The sequence below is a fragment of the Boleophthalmus pectinirostris genome, unplaced genomic scaffold (assembly GCF_026225935.1).
Source record: "Boleophthalmus pectinirostris isolate CB_2022bp ecotype Guang Dong unplaced genomic scaffold, ASM2622593v1 HiC_scaffold_2, whole genome shotgun sequence".
In the NCBI taxonomy this organism is placed as follows: domain Eukaryota; kingdom Metazoa; phylum Chordata; class Actinopteri; order Gobiiformes; family Gobiidae; genus Boleophthalmus; species Boleophthalmus pectinirostris.
Genome location: NW_026571152.1, coordinates 9,902,598 through 9,918,790, shown reverse-complemented (window position 1 = coordinate 9,918,790; position 16,193 = coordinate 9,902,598). Strand labels below are relative to the sequence as shown.

General features: G+C 38.5%; 1 protein-coding gene across 1 annotated transcript in view; it reads right to left on the bottom strand.

Moving 5' to 3' along the window:
• kitlga (kit ligand a) overlaps positions 1-15,675 on the bottom strand; it is a 90,077-nt gene extending 74,402 nt beyond the window's left edge. Inside the window, exon 1 of the mRNA XM_020919175.2 lies at positions 15,375-15,675. Within this exon, the coding sequence (XP_020774834.1) occupies positions 15,375-15,389 (15 nt within the window). The 5' untranslated portion in view covers positions 15,390-15,675. The remainder of the gene's footprint in view (positions 1-15,374) is intronic.
• Positions 15,676-16,193: the final 518 nt, after the last annotated feature.

Sequence of the window (16,193 nt, the reverse complement as noted above, 5' to 3'; positions counted from 1 at the left end):
ATTTTCATTTCCTGTGAATGTGACTTCTTTAGTATCGATACCTGCTGAAATGGGCATCTACTATAGTTTCGATACTAATTGTAGCAACAATTTATATCTGATTTTTGATCATTTTGACAACCCTACTACCAATAACAATATTCTGGCGATATTATGTAATCCACCAGAAATCACTCAACCACAATGCTTGTTCAAAAAATAGCAATTTTATATTTCCCCAAATTGCAAATCTATTCTGAGAAGAAAGGAAAAGTTTGAGACAGTTTTTGTTTCATGTGGATAGGCCCAGTAATTACAGAGATACTAACCATAACCCAGGTCAACACATCTGCATTTTGACAGTTAAAACGCAAATTCTACAATTATCTGCGGCCCTCCAGCTGAACTTGACAATTATGGAAACATTTTAAAGAATTCTTCAAATATTCACACACAGTTATCAGTTAAGTGTTTAGTCAATCAACATCTTCATCATCATTTTTTCCTTGAACCCGACGGTTAGATAAGTGAGATGGTAGATCCGATTACATCCTTGGCATTCGAAACTCAGATCCGACTTCCTTCAACGCGTTTGGGCTTCCCATCAAAAACCTGTCTTCGTGACGACAGCTTACCCCACAGGCACGGTTCAGTGCTACAGAGAAATGGGGAAATTAGCATGTCTCCTGTTCGCTGAAAACAAGCAGTTGTCATTGCCTAATTTGGCACCATTTTGATTTGACTTGTTTAATGTAGCTCTTTTAAATGTGCTTATCAAGTGCTCTGTCTAGGGCTGCAACTCATGATTATCTTGCTAACTGATTAAGAGGTTATTCATTTGATCGTTTAATCAGTTAGTTGTTTAGATTGCCTATAGCCTGTGAATATGAGCTGAAGTGAAGGACATCCTGGTGGAAAATATTAACAGACCAAAGAGTAGGGATGAAACAGTAACCAAAGTGTCGTGAAATTGTCTCGTCAAAAGTCACACAGTAATATCGTGGACCATCACAATATATGGAATTACAAGACTCTTTGCTTAAATTAAGAGTTACGGTGCAGCAACAGCTAAAAAAAAGACAGAGGGAACTACATAGACCATGATCCTTTGCTCCATTTCAGTGTAGACTTCAAGAAATAACAGTTCTAAGCACTTTTAAGTCTTAGTTCTTTGGATTAAGTTTTGTTAAGGCATTTTAAGAGGAAAAAGTATCATATTCACAGTTTTGTTGGCCTCCACAAAATGTTGCAATAAATATTATATCATGAGATGTATATTGTGAAAATATTGTACTGAGAAATTTGGATATTGTTACATCCCTAATCGTGAGCCTCCCCACTGTATCATGAGCTTTCCCACGATATCACAATAAATATCGTACCGTGAGGTTCATAACGTATTGTGAGACTTGGATATTGTTACACCCCTACGAAAGAGTGTTTTCATCAAAACACGACATTTACAGATTTCCTGTGTCATTTGTGTTTAATCCCTGCTGACTGAGTCCTAAAACCTTTCAGCTCATGACATGTTCTGGAGCGTGTGTGTAAACCAGTTCTCAATTCAGCTAAACAAATCGTTGAAAACTATTTCACTTGCAATTACTCGATCAATCAGCCCTAGTTTTTGTCACTGTAGCCACGCACATTGTTCATCTTAATTATAATCATATCAGAGTTTGCCAGTTTATTCTTAAAAACAAAAACGATCATATTTGACCAAAATCAACCACAATCTTTTTACTTTCCAAGTCTTTAAGTCATTTATTATCAGTTCAAAAACATAACTATGATAAGTTTTTATCGCGTAATCATTTTATAGCCTTTTCCAGAGTAAGTCTTATAAAACTAATCTCAGAAATGAATTTTGTCTAAAGTACGGTTACTATAGTGCTACTAAATAACCAAGAACCTTATTTTTGTTTGATCAAATGTACTTTTGTAAATATAAAATAAACTGATAAACAGGCGTCAGAGCTCACACTTTTATATGAATACATGTAAGCTTAGTAATACTTATAACTACTGGGACAGAACCCATAATTAACACGTTTAAAAGAGTTTCGTTAAAACGGTGCCAAATAGGGCGATGATAGCTAACAGGTAAACTGTAAAAAACATCAGTTACACTTAATAAAAGCTACGCCTTAATATCTAGGTTTTGTGTCTGTGTGGTGACTGTTTACCTCACGGACATAGTTCAAAGCTGAAATGCTAAAAATGACAGAATTGGGACATCTACCGTTAGCTTACAGCTAACTAGCATGCTACACTGTAAAAGAGTTGGTTACATTTAATAATAGCTTTGACGTAATTAGCTTTAATTGCTATTTTCAGGTGACACAACAACTTACGAGATATAATAATATTTACTGCAGAAATGTCTTCAATGTTTTCAAAACAAATATACAACAGTCAATTAGTTGATGTTATAATGTTGTTTCCTGGAGTTGTGCTTTGTTTCATTTAACACAAAACCCATTAATGTTACTTGGAATTTTGTCTCAAATGGAAAACAGTGAGTTCCACCTTATGATGTCATGTGGTAATATAGTAACTTACTTACTTTTAAACTCCATTTACATTCACTAGAATCATTTGGATGATTTCAGACCTAGAACTGCCAATCTCTACTGAACAAAAAGTAAAAATGAGGTGTTAACTTGAAAACTACCACTTGATGACATCACAAGGTGGAACAGAGCATTTTGAGATTTGGAGATTTAATGAACCTTTAAGCCATAAGGTTAATATAACAAGTTTGTGGGGTCAATCCTAAACAAATAGTGATAAGGTACAAAATTTGTGGATCATATAGTTGGAGATTTCTTTCAAAAACTGTAAATCTCCCATAGAGTTATATACAGTAGACCCCCCCGTTTGAAATTATTATATCATCAAATTCTAGAATGCTAACACCAGCAATTACAACCTATTTTTCTAGAGAATCCCTTCACGTTTTAACTTCTTGTACATCATTTTCTTAATATTTCCTACTGCCCGTATAAACTTGTAGGAACCTGTCACACCTCAACCAAAGTGCAAACCGGGGATTTCTGTGTTATCACAAAGTCCTTATCAAAACAAAGCCGATCTACTACACTGCAAACTGCAAACCACACACAAGTCAACCAGGGCTGCATATGTAAGTTACACAAACATAAACTTGAGATTGTCTAGCTCTTTAAAAGTTCTATACTATACAAAAATGACTCTTGTGAGGTTTAAGCCATGTTAAAATGTTGTTACCTCCTCAAAAACAGACCTGGAGTTGTGTTTTGTTTCATTCACACATGTTTGAGTAACTCTTTATTATTAGTCTGCCTGCATCTCCAAAGCTCAAAATGCTCTGTTCCACCTTATGATGTCATGAAGGGGTAGTTTTTTTTTTTTATGTTAACAGCTCCTTTTACCTTTAGTTTCACAGACACTGGCAATTCCAGGGCTGTAATTATCCAAACAATTCTAGTGAAGGAGTATAAAAACACAATGAAGCACTTCCTGTGAAAACGGTGAAACGGAGTGTTTTCTCTTTGAAAGAAGAACACAGCCTAAATATGAAGGGTTTTTGTGCTAAACATGTGTGAATGAAACAAAACACAGCTCCAGGTCTGTTTATGATGAGGAAACATTATAACATAGATCAGAATATAGCGTAATGTGGGCTCTTTATTAAGTGTTTTTAAAGATACACTGTAACTTTTCAGATAATGCGTCCACCAGCAGCTTGAGATGTCACTGCTTCACCTAAAATTTCCCACAGTATGGCATTAAATGTCAGTAACTTAATTGCATTTTCAAACCATGAAAACATACATTCTCAACCGGGACAAAATCACGACTTAATTCAAGACTTAACCAGGACTAAACCAAGACTAGAGCCGTTTTAAACCATGACTAAACCAGATCTAAACCAGGAACCACTTACGCACGGCAACCAATTTACTCTGGAAGTTTAATTTTTCGTTGAACCGATTAAAGGTGTTGTCATTTCTCTTTATTGGTCTAATTTAGTTATTTACATTACAGTTGCTAGGTAACTGTTGGAATTGCCTTACTGAACCCTGTAGAGAGGTGTCACATTCGTGGTAGTTGTCTTTATAATTGCCAAGTGAGGACATTTTAACGACATTTGTGATGATGAGGAGTGAAAAGGAGCCAAACCACATGAGTAAGCCGTTCACTCTGACGCTTGTCCGAGGTGAGAAAGAGGAGTGGAAATACCTTGGCAAAACCAGGCTGTAATTAGAAAGTAGAAGTAGAAGAAACCAGGTCCAAACCAGGACTAGAGCCGTTCTAGTAATAACTCAAATAACGATAACCGAAATATTATGAGATCGTATCGTCAGAGGTCTCAAAATAATACCGCTGGCCATCACAATATATCAAATGTCGAAGTCTCTTATGCTATAGTGCAGCAATATAGCTACAGAAAAAGACAGGACTACGTAGACCATGTTCCTTTTCTCTATTTCAGTGCCAATTACATGAAGAAATAACACTTACATTTTAATTCTTTGGCTTATGATAGAACCTCAGTCTTGTCAATGTATTTTAAAAGGAAAAAATAACATTTTCATAATTTTGTTAGTCTCCACAAAATATTGCAATAAATATCATACCGTGAGATGCATATCGTGAAAATATTTGGAGAAATTTTAATATCTCTAGTTCTAAAACAGGCCAAAATCAGGACTTGAGCCATTCTAAACCAGGACTAGACCAGGACTAAACCAGGAGTACAGGCATTCTGAATCAGGTCTAAACCAGGACGTACGTCAATCAAACCACATCAATCCTTTACCACACTCAAGTTAACCAAAGTGCTTTACATTAAAATCTAATCTAACCGTTCTGAACAAGGTCTAGACCAGGACTTTACCAGGACTTGAGCTGTTCTGAGCCAGTTCTAAATAAGTCTAAACCAGGACTACAATAGACCATAACGTGGACTAGAATAGAGCGATTCTAAACTCTATTTGAACAGGACTAGAGCCATTCTAAAACAGATCTAAGCCAGTTTTGAACCAGGACTAACCAGGACTAGCCCAGAACTTAATCAGGACTAAAGTTGTTCTAAACCAGTTTTAAAACAAGACCAAACCAGGACTTGAGCAATTCTGGACCAGTTCTAAATTAGGACTAAACTAGGACTTAATCAAGACTAGACTACGACTTAATCAGGACTTTAACCATTCTAAACCAGGTCTAAACCAGGACTAGACCAGATCTGCTCCACTTCTAGCCCAGGGCGGTTGGTCAGAGTGTCCTCGGGCTGTGGTGTTACACTGTGATCTTGTGAGTGAAGTGTGAAAGAAGCAGACGCCTTCACCTCCTGTTCAAATGAATCAGACTTCTCCATGTCCGACAACTTCAGGAACTACTCCGTCTAATGCATGTCCAAGATCTTTAGCCAGCAGAACACCTGGATGACCATAAATGCAAGATGCGTTTAGGACCATGGAACATTGCAGATAAGGCACTAACATCTCCAAGGACACAGAAAAGTTACACAGTAGGTCGACTAAAGACGTCCTGCCAATCGATTTGTTGACTAAAACAGGGCATGGCAAAAGCTCTCAAAACTATTACGTGACCGTGTAACTGAATCAAATTGCACTCACAAGATTACACCTGCACGGGAGTTGTTGTCAGCACTAAAACAGTTTATCGCCGTGTGATAAAATAAATTATGATGCTGAATTAACATTAGTGGGTGGGATACAAATTGATGACTCATAAGTGTTAAATGCAGGTGAATGACAAGAAGAAATGTCTCAAACTTCAGTAGTCGGACATCCACTCATACCTGATCGATACAACTAGCCCCGCCCCTGGGAGAACCTGAAATTTGCTGAAATCCTACAAGACACTGGCTAAATTTTTTTGTGAAATCTGATTTTTTTGCGAGGTTGTTCACATTTCCAATTAAATGCAACTTGTATGTGATCTCCACTGTGAACTTTAAACGCCCAAAAAGTGTCCCGCATACGCACTGGAGGGCACGGCGACGACACACGCAGCGAGAGTGTTCAGTTTTTATGGAAGCAGCCTAAACGATGGGCTTGTTTCCCAAAATATGGTTCAGTTCTTCTTAAAATGGGCAGGTTACATGTCCATGGCCACTTCATTTGTTTGAATCTTTAGCCTCCTTGCATTTGGCTCTTTAGGATCTTTATTTTTGTTGATACTGGAGCCAGAACCACCTGTAGCCACGCTCGGGCATTTCTTTGGCAATCATTTAAAAAAGTGGCGGTTCCGATAAGACCCCTCCAATTTGGCCTGAATACAGCGATCTCCCCAAATATGAATGAACTCACTAACCTCGCTTTACTTCCACTTACTGGACTCTGAGCCTGACTTGTAGGTGGGATGAATGTGACCTCGCCGTTCAGACTGAAGTCGCATGTCAAAAGATCGCATATGTATCGGTTTTAAGAGCACATATCCAAGTGGTCTGGGTCGCATTTGAAAAAAATCGGATCTGTGTCGTTCAGACTGTCATTAAAAGATCAGATACAGATCGCATAGGGCCAAAAAATCTGATTTGGGTCACTTCAGGCTGCAGTCTGAATGTAGCCACTGACATGATGCCAGACAGGACAGCGGCTCTTTCTGCAGGAGACATGTGCAGTGACATAGTCTAATAATCCTGTAGTAATACTGTCGTTTTACTGCCGTGTTACAGGCACTGCTCAGAAAAAGCATGCACCGTTATGTAATTAAAATAAAATAAAAATCTTTCTGTGTAAATACCTCAAGTTACAATGTTGTCATCTGCGCCTTATAGACAAGTGTGGCCTATGTACACTACCAGTCAGAAGTTTTAGAACACCACACTTTTTCCAGTTTTTTTACTGTTTACTGTTGACCAAAACGTATTCTGAACTTTTGATTCATGAAAGTGTCCACCTTTGGCAGATATAACAGCTGAATACACTCGTGGCTCGTTTTTACAATAGAAATCAAATATTCTTCAGAAAGTTCTTCCCAAGTCTGTTGCAGAAGTTCTCATAAATGTGTGGCACTTGTAGGTTGCTTCACTCTTCTGTCCAGTTCATCCCAAATCAGCTCGATGGGGTTTAAGTCTGGACACTGTGCTGGACACTCCATGTTTTCAAGTTTACCAACTTGTTCGTTTTTCCGGAGTTAGTTTTGGCAGAGCTTGGACTTGTGTTTTGTTATCTTAATCTTTTTTTTTTTTTTTTAACCTCTGTCTGTTCAGTACTTACCTTTGTACCATTTCAAGCTCTTCAGTGGACTTGAATTGCAATAAATAACTGGAAAAATTAGAGTGTTCTAAAACTTTTTTATTGGTAGTGTTTGTACATGTTTTTTTGTTTTGTTTTGGTTTTTTTTAGTTGATGCGGCTTATATTTAGGTGTGCTCAGGTGTAATTAAAGAGAAAGGTGCAACGAAATGCTGTAATTACATGTAAAATATATATACAAAAGTCTCATTAAACTCATGAATCACTCCCAAATCTTCATCTAGATCCTTCCACATCCTCTCCTTTCTCCTGTTGTCCCGTATAAATCCCACATAATCCTAAAAGGCTTAGAACACAATTACACGGCGCACCTTTAAAATGAAGGCAGATTTTCTCATGCTTTGTATTGGAATGCACATTTCTGTGGAGGATCAGCGTATTTTTATTTGCAGGAAGCCCACACGTAGAAAAGATAAAGTGAAAATATTAACCACTCTGCCAGAGGGCACTCTACAGTCTTCTAAACGATGCCGTTTTAAACATTACATAAGTTCTTGAGGTCAAAATAAGCCTGCTGTGTACTGTTCATATCTAATTAGAAAGCATCTCAGTGTCCGTTAGCATGCTAGTTAGTGCAAGCTTTACCTTCACAGCAAAACTCGGCTCTGAAGTGCTTTTAAACTCATCGTGGTGAATAATTAGGATGTTGTGAATGCTTAATGTAAGTGAGGAAAAACTACAAACCGTTTAGAGGGCCCATCTCATGCAAAATAACTCTTTTCACATTGTATCTTCTGCACATAAACCAGCACAATTTGGGTTTTGGAACATTGCACAATAGTTATAAAATCTTACTGATTTCTTGGAGACAGTCACAGACCAGGAACTAAAAGGCCGGCTGTCCTGAGAAAGCACAGGCTCCGCCCTCCAAACGTGACGTAGGTGACGAGTGAGCCGCCCTTCCTCCGCCCATCTCAGGGAGGGAGGGGGAGACAGGCGTGCACCCTGATAGTGGTAGGAATAAACTTTTATTCATCATGGAGATACAGCGTGTTCAGCCTTATGTTTTGGACCCGGAATTGGACGAGGACTTGGAGGTGCACAAAGTTCAAGCACCACGTCGACATCAGCTGAACATTACTGATGAGTAAAGTATTATTAAACACTAGTAGACAAACTTATTATATCATGTACACTGCAGTGTAGAACAATGAGCTTATGCTGTCGCTTTTGTTTAGGTGTTGAGGGGGTGCCTTCTGCTACGTCAAACGTGTCATAGGTGTAGCTGCCGCATCATTGTTGTAGCAGCTTTAGTTCGTTGTCACATGGGAGGGTGGCAGAAATATGCTGCAATTTGTTAAAAAAATCAATCTAAAAAACACTTCTGCGACATATACAAGCCCACACATCACTCTTAGAAGGTAGAAAGCTCTGAAGAGTTGATTTTGCATGAGGTGGGCCCTTTAAAATGAACTAGTTCTGTTTTTTTATGTTTATTAGACAGTAAAAATCAGGTACAGCACCTTTAACATGCTCTTTAAAAGTTGTAAAAGTTGTTCAGCTCGGGGTAAATACAGAGGTTGGGAATGCGTTAGGAAACTAAGGAATTTGAACCACAGTTAAGAGTTTAAAATGTCGTTAAAAAATGATCACTAAAATTTAAAGGTACAGTATGCAGCTTTCTGGGTTTGGCGTGTTTAACAGTTAAGAAAATCTAAATATAGAGTTAAAACCACCTCAGAACTTTTACCATGGAGATGAAAATTATATCTAAAGGAAGCTAATGAAGTTTCATAGGTTTTTGCTGACATTTCGTAGTTTTTTGTTGAAATGTCTTTTTTTTCTGACATTTCGTAGTTTTTTGCTCAAATTTCAAAGTTTTTTGCTGAAATTTCATTGTTTTTTGCTGACATTTCATGTTTTTTGCTGACCTTTTGTAGTTTTTTTGCTGACATTTCATAGTTTTTTGCTGACCTTTTGTAGTTTATTGCTGAAATTTCATAGATTTTGCTGAAATTTCATAGTTTTTTGCTGACGTTTTATAGTTTTTTGCTTAAATTTAATGTTTTTTGCTGACCTTTTGTAGGGTTTTTTTGCTTAAATTTCATAGTTTTTTTGGTTAAATTTCATAGTTTTTTTTGCTGACATTGTGTAGTTTTTTGCTGATATTTTGCAGTTTTTTTCCTGACATTTCGTAGTTTTTTGCCGAAATTTCATAGTTTTTTGCTGACCTTTTGTAGTTTATTTCTGAAATTTCATAGATTTTTTTGCTTAAATTTCATTGTTTTTTGCTGACATTTTATAGTTTTTTTGCTTAAATTTCATAGTTTTTTTAGCTTAAATTTCATAGTTTTTTGCTGACATTGTGTAGTTTTTTAATCATTATTACAGTTAAATGAGCACTACATAACTTTTCTAGTGGGTGGTCTGTCACCTACTTGTCTCTATGTAGATGTTATCACTTTGCCTGGAATGTGCCGCAGGACTAAATCAGGACAAGATTAAACCAGGACTAGAACAGGACTAAACCAGGACTAGAACAGGACTAAACCAGGACTAGAATAGAACTCAAACAGAACTAAACCAGGACTAGAACAGAACTAGAACAGCACTAAACCAGGACTAGAACAGGATTTGTCCACTACTAGAACAGAACTAGAACAGCACTAAACCAGGACTAGAACGTGACCTAATCAGGACTAGAATAGAACTAGAACAGGACTAAACCAGGACTAGAACGTGACCTAATCAGGACTAGAATAGAACTAGAACGGAACTAAACCAGGACTAGAACAGGACTAAACCAAATTAGGACACGTTTGAACAAATTCTAAATGTCACACTTCGTAATTCTACCCTAATATAGTGTCTAGACTGTTACATGTGCTGCATAGGCGTAGACAGTAAACCAGATGATCCTTATCTGATTTCAATAGGATTTGGAATGGGACCCCAGGCCAAAATGTGCACCCTGCCCTGGTCACCGCGCTAGGTGGGGTTAAGTGGATTATCCTTGTTTAAATCTGCAGTTTGTACAACAAGTCAGGCTTAAATCTGAGCCTGGGGTTTGGCCTGGATTTATTAGGCGTAGATGCAGTAAGTGACAATCTAAACAACACTTAAAAGAGTTAAAGATCGTAGTGAGCGATAGTAGTAATACAAAACTGAAATCTATTACTACTACTACTACTACTTCTACTGCAAGCACATGTTTTTACGTCTACTACTGCTACTACTACTACTATTTCTACAATTTTAATGATCCTAGGCCAAAGTAAGCGTTACTATTATGAGGGATGTAATAATATCCAAATCTCACGGTACGATATTATCACGATATGCATCTCACGGTTCGATATTTACTACAATATTTTAAAGAGGCTTATATAATTGTAGACCGGACACGTTTTGGCTTTTAAAAAAAACTTGACATGATTTTGGTGTGAATTATTACCTTCATAATCCCAAGAATTCAAGTAAAAAAACATATGTTCTTCATGTTGCACTGAAATGAATCATGGGATATGTAGTTCCCTCATGTTTATAAGCTTTACTACGATAAAACCATGCATTTAAGCAAAGGAACTTGTGATTCGATATATTGTGAGACTTTTGACGATACGATATCATGATATTTCGGTTATTGTTACACCCCTAACTATTACTACTACTTCCACTACAACTGCTACTACTATGATTACGACAGGCACACAAAAAAGTACTTAAACATAAAAGTACCTACAGCTGTAAACATGTTGATGATAAAAGCAATAAAAAGCACAACTGAAAACTACAACTACTTTTTAAACTTGCCTTGCCTACTTTTACTACTATTGTTGCTACTATTACAATGACTGGCACTGGTACTACTACTACTACTACTACTGCTACCACAACTACTACTACAGAAACCTCAACCTCAAATACAGTGCAATTACTCAATTTTCCGACTGAATCATACTTTTTACCGCTGAATAAAGTTATAATAAAAGCCCGCGTCTCACCCCCTCCCTCCTTCTCTTTCTATCCTTTAGTCTCTGTGTGTGTTCCGTCTCTTCTGGTGCCCGATTCAGCAGAACTACTCCCCTTACTGGCCACTCTTGTCACTACACCAATCCAGGCAAACTGCAGGCATCAGATTTTAACAAGATTCACCGCTCTGAGACAAGAATTTTAACAAAGATATACCCCAAAATAGAAGATATAGAACGTATTAATCCACTGCTAAATTAGAATCAGACCTGGATCTTGTCTGGACCAAAATCAGGACTCGAGGTGGAGACTTTTGGAGGTACTTATCCAGGCTGAGATCTAGGACTTCAGTACAGTAAGGTGTGGCGTTTTTACTCAGACTTAAACCTGGGTTAATCAATGGAAAGCTTACATTTTAAAACTTAGACATGAAGCCTTAACCAAGAATTTTGCGTATTTTAAGCAGCTAAAAAATTCTGAAAACATCTTATTTAATCTATTCTCTCGCAATTCTCTAAAAGCAGGATACAAAACAATACACTACAACTTCACAAACCTGACGCGATGAAATTTTGAATTGTAACGTAAAGCTTTCTTCCAACGTTTACATTAGTTTCAGCTTAAATAAAGATCTACAAGTTTTGCTAAACCCGTTCGGAAACACTTTGCGAGGATCTCTGTAGCTAATCCGAAAATTACTCGAAAGCCCACGCCCTTTGACCCCCGACTGCAGAGGTGGAAAACAAACAAAAAAAAAGCAAAAATTTGACAGACTTCGAAATTTGTGAAAAGTTTATAACATTTAAATGAGCAGGTCTGAATATGACAGTTATAGTTTGACGTTTTTCAGTCATTTTTAACGTTTTAAAGATAATATTAAAAAGCCGATGAACGGAATCGTTTAAAAAAGTCAGAATTAAACAAATGTTGGTTATCACACTTATTACACCACAAGAGCGGTATTAAGACAAAATGATGCAAAACCTTATTCAAATTAGACCTGGTTTAGTCCTGGTTTAGTCTTGTTTTGGTCCTTGTTTAGTCCTGGTCTACTCCGGGTTTAGTCATGTTTTAGTCCTGGTTTAGTCCTGGTTTTAGTTCTGGTTTAGTCTTAGTCTTGTTTTAGTCCTGGTTTAATCATGATAGAACTCTGTTTTACACCTATTTTAGACCTGGTTAACTCCTGATTAAGGCCTGGTTTATTCCGGGTTAAATCCTGGTCTAGTGCTGGTTTAGTCCTGGTTCTGCCATAATTTAGTCCTGGTTAAGTCCTGGCTTGGTTCTAATTATTTCTGGTTAATTTCTGGTTCAGTCCTGGTTAAGGGTTGGTTAAGTCCTGGTTTAGACCTGCTTTAGTTCTGGTTTAGTCATAGTGTAGACCTGCTTTAGTCCTGGTTTAGTCATAGTTTAGACCTGCTTTAGTCCTGGTTTAGTCATAGTTTAGATCTGCTTTAGTCCTGGTTTAGTCATAGTTTAGATCTGCTTTAGTCCTGGTTTAGTCATAGTTTAGATCTGCTTTAGTCCTGGTTTAGTCATAGTTTAGATCTGCTTTAGTCCTGGTTTAGTCATAGTTTAGATCTGCTTTAGTCCTGGTTTAGTCATAGTTTAGATCTGCTTTAGTCCTGGTTTAGTCATAGTTTAGATCTGCTTTAGTCCTGGTTTAGTCATAGTTTAGATCTGCTTTAGTCCTGGTTTAGTCATAGTTTAGATTTGCTTTAATCCTGGTTTAGTCATAGTTTAGACCTGCTTTAATCCTGGTTTAGTCATAGTTTAGATTTGCTTTAATCCTGGTTTAGTCATAGTTTAGACCTGCTTTAATCCTGGTTTAATCATAGTTTAGGTCTGCTTTAGTCCTGGTTTCATCTATGTAACATTCGCTTGCACTGATGACAGTTCTTTAGCAAACCAAATAACTAGTACTGAAATATGGACTTTATTGGTGCACTTCAAAATCTGGACCTGGATTTGAACCAGGACTAAGTAGATTTTACAAGTTCTTCCTGATATTTGGGCCTATTTGGACTTGGTCTGGTCAGTGCAGCCTTCCCCCGCAACATCCACCCTTACTCACCCCCCCTTCAGAGCACTATCTCAACACAATCAGCGTGCATCCCTTTACCGAAACTCCTTTACATCGCATCAGGTTTGTCGAGTTGCTGCATACAGTTTTGTCATGTTTGGTATATTTCTGGAGAATTGTAGCGTGGGAGCATGAGTGACATAGGGTTGTGGGCAGAGCATTGCACAGAATCTTAAAACTAATCATAAGGATGGTTTGAATAGCGCCTGGAAGCGATCACTAAAATACTCAAACATGCATGGATGACATCTGAAACCTCTTCGGGGATAGTTTTGATGAGGAAACAACATGTACACAGCTTGCTCCGGTATCAGTATTAAATGTAAACTAAATACCTTTATATATTGTTTGGAAAATTGTAAAAAACGATACTCCAGATTAGATTCCCTGGAAGCATGAGGGATCTTTCCGTGTGGAGTTTGCATGTTCTTCCTGTGTCTGGGTGGGTTTCCTCCAGGCACTCCGGTTTGATCCGTCAAACCAAAACATGCACTAAAGGTCAAATCTTCCAGCTAAGGTAGTCCTGACCAAGACCAGCTCAAGATCTGGAGATGGGTCCCACTGACAGGTTTAACCCAGAGACGCTCAAGGACGTGTCAAATGCATGTGGGACAAATTTACCTCAGGGCAATACCTTAAACTTGTTAAAAAGTAAATATCCAGTCATTGTATTATTTGCAAAGTTATAGACAAGACAAGACCTGGTTAAATATTACTAAAACGAGGCAGAAGTCAGGACTGAACCAGGACTAAACTAGAACAAGGACTAAACCACGACCAAAACTAGGATTAAAGCCAGAATTAAACCAGGACTAAAACCAAAGCCTTAAACTAGGATTCTCCTAAATCTCCTGGGTACCACATGAAATCCATATCCCCATAGAGGTACCGGCACCACTGATTGAGATCCGCTCTGTTATAATTGAAATCTATCAAAATTAAAACGACATTTAAAGTAAGATGTCATCTAATTTACACACTTAGAGAGTGGAAACAACTAAATATAAAAACATTGTAACTGGCTTAAAGCAGCGTGTTAAAACAGTCCCATGCGTAAAAGCCCGGGTGAACGAAGCATTTCTAACTTCACCAGTGGTCTTATCGTAAACTCGATCGCTCAAAGTGGCTGGAAAGTGTCGTAAAAACAAACGTAGGGTTAAAATAATTCAGTGTTGCGTATAATGAGACAACGGTGGAGCCGGTACTGCGGCCGCCTGGGGGGCTCTCTACCTGGCGAAAGGCATCCTGCTCACCCAGAGTGCGCACCACGGGCTACGCTCAGGAGATGGAAGATTTTAAAAGTTAGTTATAAGAAAGCATTAATCTTAGCCAAAAGGAGGTAAGTACGTCAAAGAGGTGAACAGGTTTTCTTTAGTAACACGATAATTTACATCAATTTACATAACTTGTTATAAGAACCAGTAGTTGTTGTTCAGCGTCTTGGTAGAATGATATAAAATTAGAGTTATTTGGTGTAGCTAAATTTGTGTGGAAAACATGATTAACGAATTAAGGCGTGTTTGATTGAGAAAACGTCAAGCTCCCTCCAAAGTTTATGTGAAGTTATTGTGTTTGAAGCGCGTGATGTGCGTAAATCACTGGATAATTACTGCGTTAATTGATTCGCAGAATGTTATGTAGGCTACTGTAATTATGTCAAAACGTGATCGCGTCGTGCGCTTTTGGAGAAGTGTCCAACGTGCCCAAAACGCAAAGTGACAGCGAGGACTGAAGTGTGTGAGAGAGATTGTGATGTAAAAAACTAAAAAGAGAAACAAAACTGGTAGGGTTGTAACGTAGTACAGTAGTCTCCAAGCCGGATTAAGTAAACAAATGTGAGTACCGTGCACCCTGCCCCGTGCGAGAGGCGAGAGTGACCGGAGAAGAGCGCTCGAATCGCGGGGAGAGCGGAGTCTGCGCGCTCGCTCCAAGTTGTCAAAACGTGTTGTCAGTGCGTTTAGAAGTACTGCAAATTCCCAAACCAAAAAGAAATCGTCTGTGTTTGTAGCTCGGTGTGCGTAAAACCATCATCATCTGCATTGTAAAAGTTTGCTGTAAGGGTTCGTTGCTTTTCAAAAACGTGTTAAAGTTTGCACGGAAATATCGAAAGGATAAAGGAAAAACACTACTCACTTTTGACTTCTTCATATGGAACGGCAGGAGTAAATCCAGTGAAAAGGGAAAGCCTATTTTATTTTACTTCTACGATGAGAAAAGCGGTTGTCATCGTCCTGTGTGCACATATCCAATGCGTAAAAGTCAGTATCCAAAAGTAACAGAGACACGCAGACGTCCACGAGGGACAGGTGTTGTTGACCGGGGAGCTGCGGTGGTTGTTCGGCGGAGCTCGGAGCTGGTGACCCGCGGAGGAGTGCAGTCCATGGGGGTTTGTTTGACAGACTTGTGTCTCAGCGGTACATCCAGGCGTCCACGAGTGATCTGAGAGGAAGAGTGCGCGCGGGGAGGGAGAGTGGAGACTTTATACGAGACGTCAAAAGCGGCGCGGGCTCCGAGTGACGCAGGACGCACGGGACGCACGGCCAGAGGCGACACAGACACGGAGGCTTGAAAACTTAAAGTGCATGTGACAGGTTTGCATGGTTTCCCACTTAGGAGTTGGTTTGTTGTGACTGCACTTGAGGTAAATATACAGTTTTACACCAGTTAAGTAACAGTTTGTAACTTAGTTTACGTTGCAAACTGTTTGTAACGTAAACTATCTAACGTTTTGGTTGGGGGGTCTTTCATCTGTTTCTATGGACATGTTGTAGCACTGCCTGGAATGTTCCACAGTATGACATTAAACAGATCTACCTTAGATTTATTCAATGACAGGTGGTTTTATAGCTCAAAAATACTGGTATTCAGACTATGCGTGGCATCGCCTCTCCACAGATCTGACCTGTAACTTGGTCTGGTTTGGTCTTCATGAAGATAGAAAGGTTTAAAGTC